This window comes from Sceloporus occidentalis, unplaced genomic scaffold (assembly GCF_023333645.1).
Source record: "Sceloporus occidentalis isolate IW3139 unplaced genomic scaffold, rSceOcc1.0.p SCAF_6, whole genome shotgun sequence".
Taxonomy (NCBI): Eukaryota; Metazoa; Chordata; class Lepidosauria; order Squamata; family Phrynosomatidae; genus Sceloporus; species Sceloporus occidentalis.
The window spans coordinates 3,000,968-3,024,254 of NW_028316986.1; the positions used below are offsets into that span (position 1 = coordinate 3,000,968).

The 23,287-nt window shown below is 44.9% G+C and overlaps 1 protein-coding gene across 6 annotated transcripts in view; it reads left to right on the top strand.

Annotated features, from left to right (window-relative positions):
- PTK2B (protein tyrosine kinase 2 beta) overlaps positions 1-23,287 on the top strand; it is a 121,489-nt gene that overhangs the window by 81,471 nt on the left and 16,731 nt on the right. For all 6 annotated transcript variants that reach the window (XM_089528729.1, XM_089528731.1, XM_089528733.1 and 3 more), the window contains 11 exons: positions 1,639-1,736; positions 4,116-4,200; positions 5,014-5,114; positions 6,613-6,728; positions 8,028-8,128; positions 8,822-8,911; positions 13,671-13,875; positions 15,340-15,448; positions 16,777-16,842; positions 18,957-19,082; positions 21,852-21,998. In XM_089528729.1, coding sequence (XP_089384855.1) covers positions 1,639-1,736; positions 4,116-4,200; positions 5,014-5,114; positions 6,613-6,728; positions 8,028-8,128; positions 8,822-8,911; positions 13,671-13,875; positions 15,340-15,448; positions 16,777-16,842; positions 18,957-19,082; positions 21,852-21,998 — 1,244 coding nt within the window. The remainder of the gene's footprint in view (positions 1-1,638; positions 1,737-4,115; positions 4,201-5,013; positions 5,115-6,612; positions 6,729-8,027; positions 8,129-8,821; positions 8,912-13,670; positions 13,876-15,339; positions 15,449-16,776; positions 16,843-18,956; positions 19,083-21,851; positions 21,999-23,287) is intronic.

A 23,287-nucleotide genomic window follows, 5' to 3' on the forward strand; every position in this document is an offset into this window, starting at 1 on the left:
TGCAGAACAATTGCAGGGGATAAAAAGCCTTGTTGCAAACCAAGCTTGGAAAAAAATCATTTTTTAAACTACAGGTCCTAGAATCTCTCAGGCAGTGAAAGGAATTCCTCCAAACGCTGGTCTGGAATTCCATAGCATTGAGCCACGGCAGTTAAAGTGGTGTCAAACTGCCTTAATTCTGCAGTGTGGATGCAGCCCCAGAGGACAGAGCTGAGCACCTTGGAAAGTTTTTGAAAAGTTCAAATAGGGATAGGAAGAATATTCAGAAAATTGTTGAAAACATATGGGGGGTTCGGCAAGAACGACCGTTCTTGGACTGGCAAGAATCTTTGTAGTTCGGGACTTATTCTGTGCAAAATCTGCAAATGATTGTTTTGTGCAGAAAGAAATAATATTTCTATACAGGAGTATTATTTCCTGCACAGGAAATATTGTAGTCTACAAAAATGTTGTGATTGGGGGTTTATTCTGTGCAAAATTTCCATGTGCTTGATTTGCATTAAAAATATCATTTTCTGTGCACGAAACAACTTTTTCTGTGCAAGAAAATTTTTTTCCTCATAGGAATATTTTTGCTTTTTCCTGTGCAAATTTTTTTTGTTGTTGTTTTCTGTGCAAAACAACCATGTACAAATTTTGCAAAGAACAAGTCCCAAATTGCGAATAGGCTTTAAACACCAAATGATTTTCACAGACTTTCTCAGAGGAAGCCTAAAATTACTCATAGCTTCCTTCAAGAAGAAACATAAGGAAGAATTGCATCCCTAGGTCATAGAGTGGATTCCAGAGAGGATTCATCTCAAGACCTCAGTTGCCACTACAGTCGCCCTTCCATTTTCGTGATGGATCAGTTCCAGACCCTTCCCTGCAAAAATGGAAAATCACCAATATTCAAGCCTCATTGGCTTGAATGGCAGCGCTCGCCTGCAGGCACTTGCATGCGCCCGCCATGGATGCCCGCTCCATTTTGTCCCCCCCATTTGCTGCCCACAAATGGACAAGGGACATGGACTACAAGTCCACAAAAACAGAGGGGCGACTGTTTAACTGTATAGTCTCTCAGTTTCTGGCAAGCCAAACAAGCCTTCTCAATTGCACCAGTACCCTTGAGAACTTTTTCCATGCTTGCAACCCCAATATCCTGTTGGCTTCTTTCTTTATCGTCCTGTATTTTGGAGAGTGTTCATATACCCTTCTTTTGTAGGGTATGTATACCTTTGTTCAGGACTACAATCACCTCTCCTTTTTTGCAGGGGATCCGTTCCGGACCCTCTCACAAAAATGGAATCGCACTTATTTTCAAGCCCCATTGGCTTGAATATAGGCGCGCAGCCACAGGAGTGTGCATAAGCAAGGAACGTGAGTTTCAAAACTGTGAGAACGGAGAAAGGACTGTATATGGATACTTTTGTATCACAGTTTGATGAGTGTTGTCTTATCTTTTTAAACATTATTCTTAAGTATATTTATATTTGGTTTCAGCCCCTGAGGAAGGCCTAGTCTGGACGAAACATGTTGGACTTTTTAAACACTGAATATGCAGTTGACTGTCTTAGAGCACTTGGAGCTTGACTCCTCTTTGTTTGCTGCTTGGCTGCGTGGTTTTAGTTCCTTACCTATACTCCTTTCTTTGCACAGCTCAGCAGTATGTAATCTCTCGGGAAGACGTCATCCTGGGCCGGATCCTGGGTGAAGGCTTCTTTGGGGAGGTCTGTGAAGGTGTTTATACCAATGAGGTGAGTCCAGAGTAATGATGAAGGGTCTGGAAACCATGCCCTATGAAGAACATCTTAGGGAGCTGGGGATGTTTAGCCTGGAGAAGAGAAGGTTAAGAAGTGATATGATGGCCCTGTTTAGATATTTGAAGGGGTGTCATACTGAGTGGGGAGCAAGCTTGTTTTCTGCTGTTCCAGAGAAAAGGACCCAGAACAATGGATGCTAGCTCCAGGAAAATATATTCCACCTCAATATTGGGAAGAACTTCCCAATAGTAAGAGCTGTTCAGCAGTGGAGCGTGGTGGAGTCTCCTTCTTTGGAGGTCTTTAAACAGAGGCTGGATGGCCATCTGTTGGTGATGCTTTGATTGAGAGTTTCTACATGGCAGAAGGGGGTTGGACTGGATGGCCCTTATGGTCTCTTCCAACTCTATGTTTCTATGACTCTATGATTCTACACCAGTGGATGCTATCATAGAATAGAAGTGGGGAATAGGTCCAGTTCTGGGCACCTCAATTGTCCAGTTCTTTGATTTGTGTCAAGTTTCGGGCACTTCAATTCATGAAGGATGTTGAGAAGCGGAAAAATGTCCAGAGGAGGGCAACCAAAATGGTGAAAGGTCTGGAAACCGTGAAGCCCTATGAGGAGAGACTTAGGGAGCTGAGTATATTTAACCTGGAGAAGAGAAGGTTAAGGGGTGATATGACAGCCTTGAAGGGATATCATATTGAGGAGGGAGCAAGCTTGTTTCCTTCTGCTCCAGAGACTAGGACCTGGAACAATGGATTCAAACTGCAGGAAAAGAGATTCTACCTCAGCATTAGGAGGAACTTCCTGAGAGTAAGGGCTGTTTGACAGTGGAAGACACTCCTTCCTCGGAGTGTAGTGGAGTCTCTTTCTTTGGATTGTTTTTAAACAGAGGCTGTATGGCCATCTGTCAGTGGGGATGCTTTGATTCTGTGTTCCTACATGGCAGGGGTTTGGAGTAGATGACCCTTGTGGTCTCTTCCAACTGTAGGATTCTATGATTCTGTGAAATATTTGAAGGGATGTCATATCGAAAAGGAAACAGGCTTGTTTTCTACAGCTTCAGAGACTAGGACAAGGAACAATGGAGGAAAAGAGTTTCCACCTAAATCTCAGGAGGAACCTCCTGATGGTCAGAGCTGTTTAACAGTGGAAGATGCTCTCTCAGAGGGTCGTGGAGGTTTCTTCATTAGAGGTCCTTAAACAGAGACTTGATAACCATTTATCAGGGGTGCTTTGATTGTGAGTTTGATTGTGAATGGGGTTGGACTGGATGGTCCTGTGGTCTCCTCCAACTCTAGGAATCTGTGGTTCTAGGAGAGTTGCAATGCTAAAAGGAGGCTGATCACTCAGCCTCCCAGAAATTATCTAAGTTCTCCATCTGAGGAAGTAGACTTAAGTCTACAAAAACTCATGCTACCAACTTCTTTCTTTCAGTTAGTCTCAAAGATGACACAAGATCCTTTTGCATACTAAGTTCCAGTACAACATCAAGTGGTAAAATATCCCAGACCCAAAGCATGTGGGAAGATCTCTAAAGATGCCAGCCACAGATGCTAGTGAAACATCAGGAAGAAACTCTTCTAGAACATGGCCACATAGCCCAAAAAACTCACAAGAAGCTATGTGGGAAGTGCTTGTCAGAGGAAGTGTTTCCCTCAGCTGGTGTTGTTTGAAAAGTGGAACATATTTATTTTTTTAATTCCATTCAGTCAACCTGTTTGTTGTTGTTGTTGTTGTTGTTGTTATATGCCTTCAAGCCATTTCTGACTTATGGAGACCCTATCCCAGGCTGCATTCGCACTGCAGAAATAATCTAGTTTGACCCCACTTTAAGTGCCAGGGCTAAATACCATGGAATTTGGAGTACTGGTACCCCTACAAACTACAGTTCCCAGAATTCCATAAGGAGCCCTGGTGGTGCAGTGGTTAAATGTTGATACTGCAGCCAGAAGGTTGTGAGTTTGATCCCAGGGCTCCAAGGTTGATTCAGTCTTCCATCCTTTCATAGGTTGGTAAAATGAGTATCCAGCTTGTTGGGGGGCAATTACATTACGGATAGTAAACTGCTTAGAGAGTGCTGAGTTCACTGATAAGCAGTATAGAAATGTAAATGCCAAAATGTTATTCCATAGCATTGAGCCATGGCACTTTAAGTGGGGTCAACCTGGATTATTTCTGAAATACAAATGCAGCCACAGGGTTTTCTCAGCAAGATTCGTTCAGAGACGCTTTTGGCATTATCTTTGCTTGAGGATTAAAGTGTGTGACTTGTCCAAGGTCACTCATTCTTTAGCAGCCGATCATTTGCCAAAAGCCCACCTGAATAATAAAAGAAAGATCTCATATGGTCTGTTGGTTTCTTGTTCCAGAATGGGGAACGGATCAACGTTGCTGTGAAGACCTGCAAGAAGGACTGCACCGTGGAGAACAAGGAGAAGTTCATGAGCGAAGCACGTATGTAGGGACCCTCCTTCTAATGGGCATCTGGAGTGAAACAGGAGACCCTCTAACTCTCATGGGGTTGAGCCCCAGAGTAATGGTGGGAAGAGGTGCCCTCCATCCACAGCAAACCCAGCTATCATGGGGTAAGCCTCTTCATTTGGCTGCTTGTCTCCTCCCTGGAGCTGGCCATGGGGCTGGGCAAGCTGGACTGGGCAGAAGAAATGGGCAAGGAGGACCACCCATCTCTGGCTATGATGGCTGCCAACATTTACCTGCCCCATCCACATCCCTCTTGGCATTTACTATCCAGGTGGTGGGGAAGAGACTTTCTCACCTTTGCAAAACATCTTCAGCAAAAGCTATAGGTTCTGGAGCCACTCATGCAGCATGGAGAAAGGCATTTAAAATTGCACATCCTCTCCTGTAAAAAACAGAATTATTTATATTGGAACTGAGATGATCACACGGGGGGAAATCAGGGAAGAAAAAGGATACCCTCAGCAAAGTTACACCATTGCGCTGAAGATTTTCAGACAACGTCGTGTTTATCCAGGACTTAACCCATGAAGATCCAGGAATGTTCCAGCAACAAACCATTCCTGGGACTTTGTTGCTGGAACATTCCTGGAACTCCATGGGTTAAGTCCTGGATAAGTACAATGTGTCTGAAAATCTTCAGCATGATTGCATGACTTTGCTGGGAGTATGCCTTTTACTCCTGGCATCCCCCCCCCCCCCCAGTGATCCGGTGGTATAAGCAGACACTGTCTTTTCTCTGAAGTCGAGGAAAAGGTTCTGCATTTAAGCACCAACTTTCTCCCCCAGTGTTGATGAAGAAAATGGACCATCCCCACATTGTCAAGCTCATCGGAATAACGGAAGAGGAGCCCACCTGGATTGTCATGGAACTCTATCCATATGGCGAGGTGAGCCTCACTGCTGACCATGGCTCTTTTCTCTCATGTCAGTGGGATGGTGAATCTAGTCTGGGCTTCAGTCCACACTTTAAAGCTGCTCTCCAATGTGCTGAACCAGTTTTAAGGACATGGATCAAGACCTTGGGTAGCACATGTAAAGACTGGACTAAACCCCAGAGTGGGTACACTGGCTCCTATTGACATGGAAGCCATCAGCTGCTATTGCAACAGAGGCCAGAGGGGTGGAAATAGATGTTTGAGTGTCCAGGAGAAGGTTGCTCAAGGGGGCAGAGTGGAGGAGATGGGAGGAAGAAGCTCCCTTAGACCTGAGTTTCTTTGAAGAGAAGTATTAGACCTGAGGCATGTCTGCTCAGCACAACAGTGAGGTTTGCTGCCTAGCAGATTGGTCTGATTTTGCAAAGGAATTCTAGCAAGGAGAAGGAAAAATGATGACAAGGTTTATTTCTGTAGCAGAAACAGGTACATGAGGGAATTGCCAAAGTGAGACAAAGGAGTCATTTCTGAGCCCACCTTAGCGAGCCCTTGGTACCCAAGGTTGAATTTCAGGAATACTCCCCCTCCTCCTCTGTGGATGGATGGATGGATGGATGGATAGATAGATAGATAGATAGATAGATAGATAGATAGATAGATAGATAAAGTCTGTGGCTGCTCAAGTCTCATTACAGTCAGTCCTCTGTATCCACATACCTTTATCAACAGCTTCAGCCATCCACAGTTTGAAAATCTATTTTTTTTAAAATATAAATTCCAAAAAGCAAACCTTGATTTTACCAAATTATATAAAGGGCATCATTTTACCACCTCATTATTTATAATGGGACTTGAGCATCCACAGATTTTGTTACCCACAATGGATGGGACTCCTGAAACTGAACCCCAGGGGATACCAAGGGCCCACTGTACATACAATAAATAGTGTCCCTTATATAAAATGGCATCATGAAGGTTTGCTTTTTGGACTTTTGGGGAGGAAGAGGAATATTTTCAAGCCATGGATGGTTGAATTATGGATACAGAATCCATGGATGTGGGGGGCTAAGTGTACACCCCATTTACAGATTGTTTTTCACATAAGCACTCAGAAGAACATTTACAGCTAGTTCAAAGCAACTTCCTCTATTTCTGCATCCTATAAACATTTCCAAACCATTCCTGAGATGTCTCTTTTTGTTCTGTTATTATAACAGCTAATACAGTTGGTGTGTATGAAAAAAAAATCAATCAATAGGAACTTCAGGTGCTTTATTTCAGAGAGTCTGACACTTTAAACAAGGAATGCTATTAACAGTTGTAAATCAAGTGGGAAAACTCCTTTTCTCATCTGTGTGTTAAATCAGAGGATGGAGTCAGGGAATCTGGGGTTCATGGGCTAAGAGGGGATGGTGTTTTAGGTCTCTGGGTTCAGTATGAGAATAGAGAATTAACAGATTAAAAGGTGGCTTTCTCTTTTTTTAAAAATCAGACTTTTATCTTTCCCTTGCAGCTGGGACACTACCTTGAGCAGAACAAGGCCACCTTGAAAGTGCTGACCCTGGTCCTGTACACTTTGCAGATCGGCAAGGCCATGGCTTACCTGGAGGCAATCAACTGTGTGCACAGGTATGAGAATATACATACAGCAATAGCAATATCGCTTCATACTTAACTAAGCAATCTCTAAGCGATTTACAATTGTAAGCTGGGTACTCATTTTAGCAACCTCGGAAGGATGCAAGCCTGAGTTAAGCCTGAGCCCCTGGCTGGTATTGAACTCGTAACCTTATGGTGTTGAGTGAGTGACTGCAGTACAGGCATTTAGCCACTGCCTCATGTCTGTGTGTGTGTTTTAGTGTTAAAAATGCAGCAGGCTCCAAAGTGATGACAGATAGAGGTACATGCAGGTGGCACCTTTTTCATAAATTTGCAAGAAAATACACATTGAATCATAGAGTTGGAAGGGACCCTCAGGAGCCATCCAGTCCAACCCCTTGAGAGCAATGCAGGGTCACCAGCTAAAGCAATCTCAGCAGGGAGCTGTCCAGCCTCTTTTTGAAGACATCCAGAGAATGAGACCTCACCACTTCGCTAGGCTTTTGGTTCCATTGCAGTACCACTCTCACTGTCAAGAAATTCCTTCTAAGGTTCAATTGAAATCTTGTTGTCATGTGCTTTCAAGTCATTTCCGAATTATGGTGACCCTATCGTTGGGCATTCATGGCAAGATTTGTTCAAAGAAGGTTAGCCACTGCCTTCTCCTGATGCTGAGAGCATGCAGTCTGATACCACTTTAAGTGCTGTAGATCTATCCTATGCAATCCTGGGATTTGGAGTTTTACAAGGTCTTCCACTTTCCCTGCCCAAGAGTGCTGGTGCCATACAAAGCAACAAATCCTAGGATTCTGTAGTATAGAGCCATAGCATTTAAAGTGGTGTCAAACTGCATTATTTCTGCAATGCAGATGCACCCTCAGATGAAGATCCAAAATTCAGAAACAAAGTGGGCTGATTTGGAGAGATTCAGGAAAACTGAATGGATTGATGGAAGGAAAATGGTTGACTCAATTCCATTAAACCAGGAGTGGGATTGCAGAACCCAGTCCTACACACACACAAACACCCTTTCTCCATAAGCCATACTGCCACATTTTCAGCTAAAAATATAATGCAGGAGTGATTGGAAGTATGATTCTGATTTTCACTTCAGGATTCAGGAACATTTTTCAGAGGTTGGAGAAGGTTGGGTGGGATCAAGAAATATGGAGAAAGATAAGCCATGACGTTTGTAGAATTTTCTGGTGGGAGCTGGGGTTATTAGTATATGGGGATTTTTTTCTGGTTTTTTAAAAAAATTATTTTGTTGGTTAAAAAAAATGGGGAGGGAGAGGGAAGGGAGTGACCATCTCACTTTGTTGTCCGCAGGGATATCGCAGTCCGGAATGTTCTGGTGGCGACTCCTGACTGTGTTAAACTGGGGGATTTTGGCCTCTCCAGATACATTGAAGATGATGAGTATTACAAAGGTAAGGAAGGGACCTGGAAAGAAGTCCATTGCATGATTTGTGCAGACCACACTGGGTGAAAACCCAGAGGGTTGAATACCCAGTGAGGTGGTTGCCTGTCATACATCTTAAACCACCCTGTCACCAGCCAGGGCATCTCTCCAAAAGGGGGGGTACTTCTGTTGCAGAGCATTGCCCCATTCCGTGTTCCTTCTGGGAAGGGAGGGCAGGACAGTCCTCTGTCTCCCCCACCTGCTAAGCCAGCCATCATTCCTTCCGATTCTATCCAGGCAGAGGTCGAGGCAGAGGTAGGGAAGGGGGCAGGGCCTTCCACTGGGTTGCCCACCAATACACCCAGCCATCTGGGTCTTTCTGGATCTGGCCAGGTGAGCAAGTGAGGTGGAGGGTGAGAAGAGGGCAGCACTGTCTGCTGTTGTTGTCACTACTACCATGCCCTACACCAGGTGGGGCCAGCCCTAGTGGTGCCACGACTTAAGGGTCTGGCTCAGCAAAGGGTAGCTTACTGCATCAACTTGTTTGTGTCCAGGAAGGGTCCCCAAACATAGAGCTATGGATCCTTGGGGGGACATGGGGAAGCTTCCACATTGCAAAGTCAGTCGGTGAGTAATGTAAGGAATGAGCGTTCCATCAGGAGTTGGACTTGGGGAATGTCTCCTCACCATGGCCTCTTCTTCTCCTCACCTCACAACGCAGCATCGGTGACTCGCCTGCCCATCAAGTGGATGGCGCCAGAGTCAATCAACTTCCGCCGCTTCACCTCGGCCAGCGATGTCTGGATGTTTGGTGAGTGGAAGGCTGGAGGCAAACAAGGCTCCTGCCTGTGTGTGTGTGTATATGTATCTGCCTTCAGGTCATAGAATCATAGAATCATAGAATCATAGAGTTGGAAGAGACCACAAGGGCCATCCAGTCCAACCCCCTGCCATGCAGGAAATCCAATTCAAAGCATCCCCAACAGATGGCCATCTAGCCTCTGCTTAAAGTCCTCCAAGGAAGGAGACTCCACTACACTCCGGGGGAGTTTGTTCCACTGTCGAACAGCCCTTACTGTCAGGAAGTTCTTCCTAATGTTCAGGTGGAATCTCTTTTCCTGTAGCTTGCATCCATTGTTCTGGGTCCTGTTCTCTGGAGCAGCAGAAAACAAGCTTGCTCCCTCCTCAAAGTGACATCCTTTCAAATATTTAAACAGGGCTATCATATCACCTCTTAACCTTCTCTTCTCCAGGCTAAACATCCCCAGCTCCCTGAGTCGTTCCTCATAGGGCAAGGTTTCCAGACCTTTCACCATTTTAGTCGCCCTCCTTTGGACACATGGCTCCAGTTTCTCAATGTCCTTTTTGAATTGTGGTGCCCAGAACTGGACACAATATTCCAGGTGGGGCCTGACCAGAGCAGAATACAGTGGCACTATTACTTCTCTTGATCTAGACACTATACTTTTATTGATGCAGCCTAGAATTGCATTGGCCTTTTTAGCTGCCGCATCACAGTGTTGACTCATGTTCAACTTATGGTCTACTTGGACTCCTAGATCTCTTTCACATGTACTTTCATTCAGCAATGCGTCTCCCATCCTATATCTGTGCATTTCATTTTTCTGCCCTAAGTGCAGTACCTTACATTTCTCTGTGTTGAATTTCATTTTGTTAGCTTTGGCCCAGCTTTCTAGTCTATTCAGATCATTTTTAATGTTGGTCCTGTCCTCTGGAGTATTAACTATTCCTCCTAATTTGGTGTCATCTGCAAATTTGATAAGTGTGCTCCCAATTCTGTCATCCAAGTCATTGATAAAGACGTTGAATAACACTGGGCCCAGGACAGAGCCCTGTGGGACCCCACTAGTCACTTCTCTCCGGGCTGAAAAAGAGCCATTGCTGACCACCCTTTGGGTTCGGCCGGTCAACCAATTACAGATCCATTTAACAGTTCCTTTGTCTAGCCCACATTTTACAAGCTTGTTTGCAAGAATGTCATGGGAAACCTTGTCAAAGGCCTTACTGAAATCAAGATATACTATATCCACAGCATTCCCTTCATCTACCAAGCTGGTAATTTTGTCAAAGAAAGAGATTAGATTTGTCTGGCATGACTTGTTTCTCTGAAACCCATGTTGACTTTTTGTGATTATGGCATTGCCTTCTAGATGTTCACAGACTCTCTGTTTAATGATCTGCTCCAGAATCTTTGCTGTAATTGATGTCAGACTAACTGGACAATAATTGTTGGGATCCTCTTTTTTCCCCTTTTTGAAGATTGGGACAACGTTTGCCCTCCGCCAGTCTGCTGGAACTTCTGTTCTCCAGGAGTTCTCAAGGATTATTGCCAATGGCTCTGATATTACATTTGCCAGTTCTTTTAATACCCTTGGATGGAGTTCATCTGGACCTGGAGACTTAAATTCATTTAGATTAACCAGGTATTCCTCTACTATCTCTTTACTTATTCTGTCCTGAAATTCCTACATTATCCTCATGTTGAACCCCCTTTTGCCTTTTCTGAGAAGACTGAGGCAAAGAAGGTCTTGAGTAATTCTGCCTTTTCTCTATCTCCTGTTAGCATTTTGCCATCTTCTCCACGCAGTGACCCTACCGTTTCCTTCTTCTTCCTTTTGCTGCGGACATATCCAAAAAAGCCCTTTTTGTTGTTCTTAACCTCTCTAGCAAGTCTGAGCTCATTCTGCGCTTTAGCTTTTCTGACTTTATCCCTACAAATGCCTGCTATTTCTTTGAATTCCTTTTTTGTGATTTCCCCCTTTTTCCATTTCTTATACATCTTCCGTTTCAAACTTAGCTCCGTTGAAAGTTCCTTAGTCATCCATCCTGGTTTCTTGAGACACCTCCCGTTTTTCTTTCTCACTGGAACTATTTGAAATTGTGCCTTCAGTATCTCCCTTTTGAGAAATTCCCATCCGTCCTGAACTCCTTTATCTTTTAGTATTTCTGACCATGGAATCGCCCTCAATACTTCTCTAAGTTTACTGAAATCCGCTCTCCTAAAGTCTAGGATGCGTGTCTGAATCTGCCTGGCTTCTCCTCTCCATTGTATAACAAACTCCAGGAGAACATGGTAACTTCCACCTAAGGATCCCACCACTTGCACCCCATTAACCAAGTCATCCTTGTTGGTTAGGATCAGATCTAAAATAGCTGACCCCCTTGTTGCCTCTTCCACCTTTTGGACCATGAAATTGTCTTCCAGGCAAGTGAGGAATTTGCTAGACCTTGAGGATTTTGCTGAGTTTGACTTCCAGCAAATATCAGGGTAGTTGAAGTTGCCCATCACTACTACATCTCTCTTTTCTGACTGTGTGGTCATCTGTTCTAGAAAGATATCCAATTTCTCAGTCTGACTTGGAGGTCTGTAGTAGACTCCCACCATAACATCCTTGTTGTTTCCCTCCCCTTTGATTCTTATCCAGATGCTCTCCACCTGGCTTCCAGGATTGATGTCCAGGATCTCTTCACTGGTGTAAATATCTCTGACATATACAGTGGTACCCCGGGATACGAATTACCCGGGGTACGAATTTTTCGGGATACGAATAAATCCCATAGGGATTTATTGTTTCGGGTTACGAAGGTTTTTTCGGGTTACGAAAAAACCCCGGCGCTGTTTTAAATGGAGCCGCGGCGGAGCCGCGGCTTTTTTTCCATTAGCGCCTATGGGAATTCGGCTTACGAAGGTTTTTCGGGTTACGAAATTAACCGCGGAACGAATTAATTTCGTAACCCGGGGGACCACTGTAGTGCTATTCCTCCCCCTTTCTTCTTTGGCCTTTTGCTCTTGAAAAGGTTATACCCCTCTATTTCCACATTCCAATCATGAGACTCATCCCACCAGGTTTCAGTGATGCCTATTATATCATATTTGCTTTGTTGTACTAGGAGTTCGAGTTCATCTTGCTTATTTCCCATGCTCTGTGCATTAGTGTAGAGGCATCGCAGACCATGGGTCCCATTTACTTTTTGCTTGTGCAAGTTTATTTGCCTCCCACTGTTGGATCCTTGCACTTTTTTTCTTGTTTCCTCTATGTCTGTTTGACTATTTTCTCCAGCCCTTGCGCCTTCCTTAATATTGTCTCCCTTCCCCTCGGAACTCAGTTTAAAGCCCTCCTGATCAAGTTCTTGAGACTGTTGGCAAAAACATTTCTTCCAACTGGTGTGAGATGCAACCCGTCCGTCATCTTATGGTGACCCCATGAATTTCACATGGTTTCCCTAGGCAAGGAATCCTCAGAGGAGGTTTTGCCGGTTCCTTCCTCTGGGATACCTTGGTGGCCTTTCATCCAAGTACTGACCAGAGCTAACCCTGCTTAGTTTCCAAGATCAGACAGGATCTGATGCTTTTAGGGTATTTGCGCCCCTGGTTCATATCTACCAGTTCTATCGCATGGGTGGACGATTGTGTGGTGGCCAGGGACCAGTTTATCTATGGGTCACAGCCCCTATTCACAGCAAAGACCTCTATTTTCCTCTGCAGTCCCTCTCAAAATGGTAATAGGAAGTGATATACCACTGTTGCAATTAGGAGGGACTGCAGAGGAAAATGGAGACTTTGGAGATAGTAGAGCTATCTGGGGTGCCTCTGGGGTGGAATGGGGGGCTATTTGCACACGTTTCTACTTGTTTGGAGTGTGATTTGGAGCAAAAATGGTACAATTAATTTTTTTAAAAATAGGGGGGGTTGGAGGGCTTTGGGGAATGATGGTGGGCATCAGAGGCCACAAAAGTGGGTCCCAGGTGCCACACACACCCTATATGCTACACTGTGGCTGCATCCATCCTGGAGAAATAGCCTGGTTTGACACCGCTTTAACTACCCTGGCTCAAGGCTATGGAATTCTGGGAGTTGGAGTTTGTTTTGGGGCCCAGAGCAGAGCCCACAACAAACTCCAACTCCCGGAATTCCATAGTTTGAGCCAGGGCAGTTAAAGCGGTGCCAAACGAGGTTATTTCTCCAGTGTGGAGGCAGCCTATGTCCACCTTTGTTCAGTGTTCATGAGATGGTGCAGCTGTGAGGTTCTCAGGTCTGGCAAGGAATGGCTTAAAGTGCCACATCTGCAGACTCTTTGGCTTTCTCCAAAAATATTACAAAGCCAACAGCTTCAACAAAAGGAGACATATTAAAATATTAGGAGATTACTAGTGCCTAGATTTAGGGATATATATCTCCATAGACTTCATTTCCATATGCAAGAAGAAGCAATGTCAAAAGATTTATCCCTGCTGAGTGAGATTATGAACGTTTTTTGCACATTTCCCCAATGATTTTTCACCTGCTGGGATCTGTAACGCTGTAGGCGAAAAATTATTTGGCCAAATAAACATTGATTTTTAAAAAAATGTAAAGAGGATAGCTTTTGTGCACAAAACAATGTCTTTTTACACAAAGACAATCTCTTTGGTAATCAGTGGTCTTTTGCACAAAACTGAACCACTTTTTTCTTTGCATGGAAAAACTCTGGTGTCTGCAACTTGATTAACTCCTTATTCCCAAATTTCCCCCTGCTTCCTCTTTTTCTTCTCGAAATTTCCACCGCAAGCCGTTTGCATGTGGGAAATCCTTAGCTACGGCAAGCAGCCCTTTTTCTGGCTGGAGAACAAAGATGTGATTGGGGTGTTGGAGAAAGGGGACCGCCTGCCCAAACCGGACGCCTGCCCACCCCTTCTCTATGCCCTGATGACCCGCTGCTGGGATTACGACCCGAATGACCGGCCCAAATTCAAAGAATTGGTCTGTAGCCTAAGGTAAGGGAAAACAGCCATTCTTACTGCCTTGCTTTTTAGAATCAGCAATAGGGAAAGGAATTCTGCAACCTGAATAAACTATATCCGGGGTAGCTGTGTTGACCATATACTATAGCAAAGTAGAGTCGCCCCTCCTTTCTCGCAGACTTGAGGTGGGCGGTCTTGAATAGTCACAGTGTGGCGACCTCTGTTATTTTTAATGGGGCATGTCCTGCGGTGCACACCCCGCACATGCTCACGGGCACATATCCCATTCAAGTTTATGGGGCTTGAATACACACTAGTCTCTGTTTTCACTGAGGGGTCTCGAACGAATCCCCCGTGAAAATGGAGAGCCAACTGTACAGTATCATCCAAAACCCATAAAACAGTGATACCTTTATGGGGCCAACCAAAATGTATATTATATATGTTGCAAGCTGTCCAATGTGCTGAACAAATTTGGAGGACATGGATCAAGACCCTGGATAGCTCATGTAAAGGTTGGACTAGAACCCAGAATGGATACACTGCCTCCCACTGACATGGAAACCATCAGCCACCATCGCAGCAGAGGCTGGCTGGATGGGTGGATATAGATATTTGGGAAGAGGAAAAGGGAGCTCAGGGAGACAAGATTGAGGGGCAAAGGTCAAACTCCCTTAAATTTGAGCTTCTTTGGAGAAAGGAGTACAGTATCACCCAAACGCCACAAAACAGTGATACCTCTATGGGGCCAGCCAAAGTATACATTATATATGTTGCAAGCTTTCAAGCTTCACTGGCTGCATCAGACAAAAGTGTTTAAAATAGTACAGGAGAAAGAAAGAAAAAATGGACCAATGTTCATCCTAGGCCTGCATTTGTTCAAGAAGTTGTAGTTGTTGTCCTCACTTTAGATATTAATGGAAGGGTCTTCATACAGGTGGGCCTTCTGACCATGTGGATACTGGGAGATTCAATCCTGGAAATAAACTTAAAACTCCATTGGCATTTCCATTGCTTTTGAGATACTGCCATTGAGAAACTGGGCCTCAAAGGCAGTAGCTTTTTGTCTTGCTAATGACTTTTTTATGTTTATTTCCTGGATTGAATCTCCCAGTATCCACATGGATACCTGTGTCCTTTTTTACACCTTTGCCTGATGAAGAAGCCAGTGGAACCTCAAGAGCTTGCAATACGTATAATGTGCATTTTGCTTGGCCCCATAACACTATCACTGTTTTGTGGATTTTTTCTGATACCATACTGAATAAATTACGACACACATTTGCAGGATTCTTCTGATTATTGTAGAGTTTATTCTGGTTTGATTGGTCAAAACTGGAAATGGTTGCTTTTTTGGATTAGAACTGCCAGAATCCCCCAGCCAGCATGGTCTGGAGAAATTGTGGAGAGAATCTCCCATGGGGAGGTATATGTGCAGTGGATGGGACACTGAAGTGTAAACCTGAACCCTTCGCTTCCTTCCCCTTCTGACTGCAGTGACATTTACCAGATGGAGAAAGAGATGGCACGGGAACAAGAGAGGAACAACCGCCACCGTCCTCCCAAAATCATGGAGCCCACCTCTTTCCAAGAGCCACCTCCAAAGGTGAGAGGGATGTGTACAGAAGGAAGCAGGAGAATTTGAATACCCTCCACCTCTCCCAAAGTGACAGGAGGGACAGTCCTGATTAATCTTCTATCATCTCCTCTTTTGGGCTGCTTTTAACATGCCCCAGTTTCTCTTTTCCTTTTCCCATTTTCCCTTTGCTCCTAATTTTACTTGCTGCAAATTGAGTTCAAAGGGGTTCTCTCTCAAGTCACTCAGCAGAGGAGAGAGGAAAGGGCAGACTCTTGCTCTTCCCAACAGGCCCAGGCCAAAACAAACTGCTGCAGTCTATCTTATCTTGTATGTTCTTCCTCATTAATAACTTTTGCTATATTAAGTACGCTCAGAGTATAGCTACACAGCAGAATTAAAACAGTTTGATACTGCTTTAACTGCCATGATTTTATCCTACAGAATCATGGGATTTGTAGTTTCATGAGGCCCCAAAGCTCTCTAACAAGGAAGCTGAGTACCTCACCAAACTAGAAATCCCAGGAAACAGCAAGGGCTGTCCAGTCCAATCCCCTAGCATTCAGAAGACACAATCAAAGCACATAGAGCTCTATGGTCATCATTTTCCAGCACCCCAATCTGCATTGCCTCAAGAACCCTTCTGTTGGGGTGCTGCTTGACTTAAGAGGTAGGATATGGGGGTCATGTTTGGCCAGTAACAACCATAAACCTGAATCCCCCCAGTTGTCAGGTTTTTTTTTCACTTATGGTGACTCTAGATGAACCTATCACAGGGCTTTCTGGGGCTGAGAGTGTGTGACTCACCCAAGGTCAACCAGTGGGTTTCCATGGCCAAGAGGGGAATTGAACCCTAGTCTCCAGAATCACAATCCAGTGCTACAACCACTAAGCCATTTTCAGCCCCAGAAAACCCTGTGATAGGTTCACCTAGAGTTGCCATAAGCCAGAAACAACTTGAAGGCACACAACAGCATGGCATCAGAATGACATCAGTGTTGGCATCATGCTGGGGAGTCCTTTCACAGCTGGAGTGCCACAACAGAGAAGACTTTTCTCCCCAGCTCCTCTTATAGTAGGACACAGAGGAGGGTGCAGAGAGTGGTGGAGTCTCCTCCTTTGGAGGTCTTTAAACAGAGGCTGGGTGGCCATCTGTCGGGGGTGCTTGGGTTGTATGTTCCTGTATGGCAGAAGGGGGCTGGACTGGGTGGCACTTGGGGTCTCTTCCAATTCTATGATGCTATGATTACTCTGCCTTCCCTCACTTACTGCTTCTGTGTGACCTTGGAAAACATTTCATTGCTATTGCTCCAACAGGATTCTGTCCCTCATTTAATTGTCTCTTTTCTTCTTTGCAGCCTAGCAGACCGAAGTACAAGCCACCCCCTCAGACCAATCTCCTGGCCCCCAAGCTACAGTTCCAGGTAAGGCCTAAACGGCTCCCATAACTCAATGTGTGTTGAAGCTTGGTTTAGTCCCTCACTCCACATCCCCTCCTGAAACAAGGACCACCCGTGACTCCTTTGCAGTTGCCTTCGTTTTGTGTCTCTCTGCCAGATTTACATAGCTCTTGTGTGTTTGTTCCTTCCAAGCCATCAGACTGTGTCTTTTGCTCTGCTGTTGAATTTGTTGCAGCTGCTTGATGCTTCTCAGGATTTCTCCAGCAGCCAAAGCCACTTTGGCGAAGTCCTAACTTTTCCATTTATGGCTTTACAATTCTGCCTCCAGAATCTGTTTTTACGCTTTGTGATTTCATCCAATAGGCTGAAACGTTACAAGCTAAAGATTTGGACATGACAAATCTATTCGTTGTGAGATTTTTTATTTTTATGAAATGGAGATAACAAATTCGTACGTATTTTTTGCAAGAAATGTTATGTGAGAAATCTGTACGCATTTTTACAAGAATTGCACATGGCAAACTGTGTTTGGATTTTTTGCATCTCTGCAGTGTGATCACACAAGTGCACATTATATTTGTATAGGGGAGACCGATAATAAAATGTTGCTGTGTGGCCATGCTCCCAGTTAGCATGCCAGCAAGCCAGCCATGGCTCTTTTCAAGGACTCACCCTTCCTTTCCTTCACCATAGTTTTTAATTCCTCCCCTTCCAACATTCAGACTTGATCCATGACCTGTGCCCACCTCAGCATGCTCAGTCCTAACTGGGCGATTTTGTTCCAAGTGCTTTACCCCCTTATGTTTTATCTTTGGCACTTGAATTTGAAAATTTCAGAGACATCCACAGAGATGAGGATTTGGATCCTACATGTTTGCACATAGCTTAAGAGTTCCACACGTGGAAATCAACTACAGCTTGCCCTGTCCTACTCCCAGGACGCACCCTGGGCATTCGCTGGAGGTATCAGGCTGTCTTCTCTGTGAGCTCAGCAGTGCTGTCAGCACATATAACTGTGCAAGGTGCTAAAGAATAACTCAGAATCTCCAGGTTATATATACAGAAATTTATTACAGAGTAAATTTACAGCACTCTATACAAACCAACAACTCTTCAGCCGACCAACCACTACCAATAATAACCCAGAATGTCCATAGGTCATGCTCATATTTATACACTTTGCCCATGCCATGAACTTCTCACACAGGTGTCTGCAATAGTTTCTTGCATCAGTCACTTGCATCATGTCTCCTGGGTCATCCTACAGTGTAATTGATGACACTCCACGTCAGTCACCTCTCACTTGTGTTGCATCACCAAGTATCCATATTCTCTCTAGTGAAATTTAATTCCATTTTTACATACACTGACAGAGAAGCATCTAGCTCAGCGGTTCTCAACCTGTGGGTCACAACCCCTTTAGGGGTCAAACGACCCTTTCACAGGGCGCAGGCATAACGTTGACTTCCATCTGCATATGCCGCTAACAAGATGCCAACCTCAGTCTTAAAGGTAGAATTCAAAGATATAGCCATGTTAGTCTATAGAAACAGTATGTACGTAGAGAGATCTTGTAACACCTTTAAGACTAACTGAAAGAAAGAAATTGGCAGCATGAGCTTTCCTAGACTTCATTCTACTTCCTCGGATGCATTTGGAGGAGTGGTCATCTGAGGAAGTAGACCGAAGTCTACGAAAGCTCATGCTGCCAATTTGTTTGTTCCAAAGGTGTTTAGTTTCAAAGATGCTACAAGGTCTCTCAGTGTTAAAAGCTCTTTCACTAAAGGAAAAGGGAGAGGGATTAATTAAAACAGCCTCTTCTTTTTTGTGGCTTCACCCCAATTGCTGCTGACATCAAAGTAATTTCTGATGCTGGTTTGGAATTCATAAAAGATTTCCCTGGCAAGAGATTCCAGCATCACTTCTTTCCCAAAACAATGGAACAATATAGCCTTGGTGAAGCCAGGAGAGTCTTCCCCCGCAATTCTCCACACAGGTTGTTTTCTAAGCGTGAACATCTCCTTTCCAAACATGTGCTCCGTTTATGTGCACCTCTACTACTGCTGTGACTACTCTTGCTGCCAATGCCATGCCTATTGTTTTGTGCCCGCTGCTGCCTTTTGCTTCCGCCTTCCCAGGTGCCCGAGGGTCTGTGTGCCAGTTCGCCAACGCTCACCAGCCCCATCGAGTACCCATCTCCCGCCAACTCTCTGCACACCCCGCCACTCAACAGGCACAATGTTTTCAAGCGCCACAGCATGAGGGTAAGAGGAGGCAGGAGGACCAGCCTCACGCCTCAAAAGGATGCATGCAAGGGAAGACGTGTGTGTGGTTGTATTATTGAAGGTGGGTCTGGGGAAGTGGAAGGCAGGGTGACCAGATGTCATCACCATAAAGGAGAATAACACTGTGTCCAGTTCTGGGCACCATATGTGGCCATGTTCTAGAAGAGTTTGTTCCTGACAATGTTGAGAAACTGGAGTGTGTCCAAAGGAGGGTGACTAAAATGGTGAAGGGTCTGGAAGCCATGCCTTATGAGGAAAAACCTAGGGAGCTGGCGATGTTTAGCCTGAAGAAGAAGCGGTTAAGGGGTGACATCATAGCCCTGTTTAAGTATTTGAAGGGGAGTCATACATAAGATGGAGCAAGCTTGTTTTCTGCTGCTCCAGAGACTAGGACCCAGAACAATGGATTCAAATTACAGGACAAGAGATTCCAGCTCAACATTAGGAGGAGCTTCCTGAGAGTAAGGGCTGTTCCACAGAGGAACACACTCCCTTGGAGTCTGGTGGAGTCTCCCTCCTTGGAGGTTTTTAAAGAGAGGCTGGACAGCCATCTGTCAGGGATGCATTGATTTTGAGTCCCTGCATTGCAGGGGATTGGACCTTGTGGTCTCTTCCAATTGATTCTATTTTCATTCTTGGCTAAATTGGAGTTTAGCCCCACAAAAATTCCTCAAAAACAAAAGCCTGAGTGAGAAAAAGACAAAATGGAAGCGACTGGAATTTCACCTGATTTTGGATGAATTCAAGCATGAAGGGGGAGTCCACAGTCGGGGGAGAATGGGATGGGTGCTGATTTTGGACCCTCTGCAGATGTCCACCACAGTTGTTGAAAATAGGGAGCTTTTCTGTAGCCTTCTTGTCCTGTGTGTTTATGTGTCCTTCCAACCCAGTATTTGCTTTTATGGTTCTTAACAGCTACTGCCCTCCCTGCTCCAACCAACCTGCTTCAAAATGCAGTCTTATCTATTATACCAGGATCTAAAAGTTTCATCTGTTGCCCTGATTCAGTTCAACTATGGGTGATGGGAGGGCAGAGCATTGAAAGAGCATTAAAACACCCCATTAATGTAAGAACAGAGTCGGTGTTGTGTAGTGGTTTGAGTTCTGGATTAAGACTCTGGAGGCCAGGGTTTGATTCCCAGTTTGGCCATGAAACCCAGTGGGTGAACTTGACCAAGCCACATGCTCTCAGTCTCACAGGGGAAGACAATGGCAAACCTCCTTTTGAGTAAATCTTGTCAAGAAAACCCCATGATAGGTCCACCTTAGGGTCGCCATACGTCAAGGCCCCCAGCCATGTTATGGGGTCCCTCTACCCTCTCTTCTTGTTGGTTTCATGGGTGGGCCTACTCTCAGGAGAAGTGGTGACATGCCAGTCAGTCTGTCCATGGGACTCCTGCAGGTAAGGAAACAATGGTGATGGCTCTAAGGATAGTCGTTCCCCTTCCCCTGCACTCCTTAGCATGAAGAAGAGGGACGGAAAGGCATGTGAACAGCTGGCTCAGCCTGAATTGGATCTGGTCCAGCTGTTCACAAAAACCCATGCTCACCCCGGGGTTTGGGGAAAACGCTGGGATCGACAACCCTTATGAGAGGAAGAACTCCACAACTGTTTCCTTCTCCTCTGCCAACCTTGGGAGCAGGCTATCTGGACTTGCCTTCCCCTGCAGACCCAGTCCTTGAGACCGGGGGCCCTTCCACACTGCACAGTTATACCACTATAACTCCACATCAGTTGCCATGGTTGCTTCCTATGGAATCCAGGGATGTGTAGTCTGATGAGGTACTAAAAGAGCTCTCTGGATGAGAATTTGAAATGCCTCTTCCTGAACCAAAAAAATCCCAGGATTCCATGGTTTGTTGCCATGACAGCTAAAGTGGAATCATAGCTCTGTAACTGAGTAATGTTGAAAGGGCCCCAGGGGTGGGGAATTAGTGGCCCTTTTCCTGTGGCTCTTGAAGACTTTTGGGATAGTCCTGAAACCAAAATAAAATTTAAAAATAAATTAAAAGTACAATTGACCCTCCATATTGATGTGGGGTTGATCCACACTCACCCCCACAGATATGAAATATCATGGGATCTCAAGTCCATATAAGTCTGTGTGTGGAGACATCCACATGTCCACAGTTGCACAGCTGTGTGCATGTGTTGCCATTGGCTTATATGGCATGTGGAAGATCCAAACTGTGGATAGCTAGCCTGCCAATACAGAGGGTGAACTGTAGTCCTTTTCAGGCAATATTCATCCCATAACTGCTTTTAATGAGGAAACCTAAAATCTAGAAATACCTCAGTTTACCCCATAGTATTCCCTGTGACCATCCACCACCAACCACAGTTCTTTCCCTAACTTGGTCAAATGACCAGAAACTATCTAGAAACACAGGGGTCAACCCTATATTAGCTGCTGTAACCACTCACTTATCCTAACAACAAGAAAAGCCCTAAATTGGCCTAAACCAGATATTTCTCTGATGCACTTGCAACATACCATGGGGATGATGCTATAGGAGAGAAAGTTTTCCCCCATGCTCAGTGCAGTTCCCACTCCAGATCCAGATCCGTGATGGAGAACCTGGGGACCTCCAGATGTGGTTGGACTTCAGTTTCAATTGGGGTAGCCAATCCATGTAATTAATCCATGTAATTTGGAAGAACTCAGAAATTGAAATGAACCTAGGGGTTGTTGCCTGACTGTGTAAAATGGCTGCTCAGTCACTCTCTGTGTTTTCTTGGCCTGGAAGGAGGAGGACTTTCTGCGACCCAGCAGCCGGGAGGAGGCTCAGAAACTGTGGGAGATGGAACGGGCCAAGATGAAGCAGCTGCTCGACAAGCAGCAGAGGCAAATGGTGGAGGATTATCAGTGGCTACGTCAGGAGGAGAGAGCTTTGGTGAGTGGAACCAAAGGCAGTGCTGACAATTGCTGGAATGGCATCCAAGCTAAAGAGGGAATGGGAGTTCATCCATTTCATAACTGGGGTCAAATCTGGAGTTCCCAACAGCTTCATACAATTGCGTGGGAAGAAAAAGAACACATAGAAAATTTCTGCAACTTGCAGGATTTGTTGTTGTTGTTGTTGCAAGTACAGACCTGAGGTTATGCAGATGGTGAGCCCCACCCCTTTTAATGGTGCATGCACCAGTGGCGTGCATGCAGCGTGTTGCACAGGAGTGCGCCACTATTAAAATCAATGGGACTTGAGGTCCCATGCTATTTCCCTTACACAGGGGGGTCCAGAACAGATCCCCTGCGTAAAACAAAGGTCCACTGTACAATATAAACTACAGTACATGGTAGTGATATAAATTTCTCCCTTTATTCTTTCTGTTCCCTGACGGAAGCAGGAAATTATATTACTCTTCTTCTCCTCTATGGAGAACAATAACTTTCAGCCTGGTTGACCTCACAAAGAAGCCCAACCATTCCTGACAAGTTCCCAGAGAGTGAGGGCTATAAAACACTCAGCTGGCTTTCCCTCCCTAACCTTTCTTGAAATTAGTGGTATGAACCAAGTAAAAGGGAACCATGGTCTGCGATGTCTCTACGCTAATGCACAGAGCATGGGAAATAAGCAAGATGAACTCGAACTCCTAGTACAACAAAGCAAATATGATATAATAGGCATCACTGAAACCTGGTGGGATGAGTCTCATGATTGGAATGTGGAAATAGAGGGGTATAACCTTATTAAGAGAAATAGGCCAAACAGGAAAGGAGGAGGAATAGCACTATATGTCAGAGATATTTACACCAGTGAAAAGATCCTGGACATCAATCATGGAAGCCAGGTGGAGAGCATCTGGATAAGAATCAAAGGGGAGGGAAACAACAAGGATGTTACGGTGGGAGTCTACTACAGACCCCCAAGTCAGACTGAGGAATTGGATGATATCTTTCTAGAACAGATGACCACACAGTCAGAAAAGAGAGATGTAGTAGTGATGGGAGACTTCAACTACCCTGATATTTGCTGGAAGGCAAACTCAGCCAAATCCTCAAGGTCTAGCAAATTCCTCACTTGCCTGGAAGACTATTTCATGGTCCAAAAGGTGGAAGAGGCAACAAGGGGGTCAGCGATTTTAGATCTGATCCTAACCAACAAGGATGACTTGGTTAATGGGGTGCAAGTGGTGGGATCATTAGGTGGAAGTTACCATGTTCTCCTGGAGTTTGTAATAC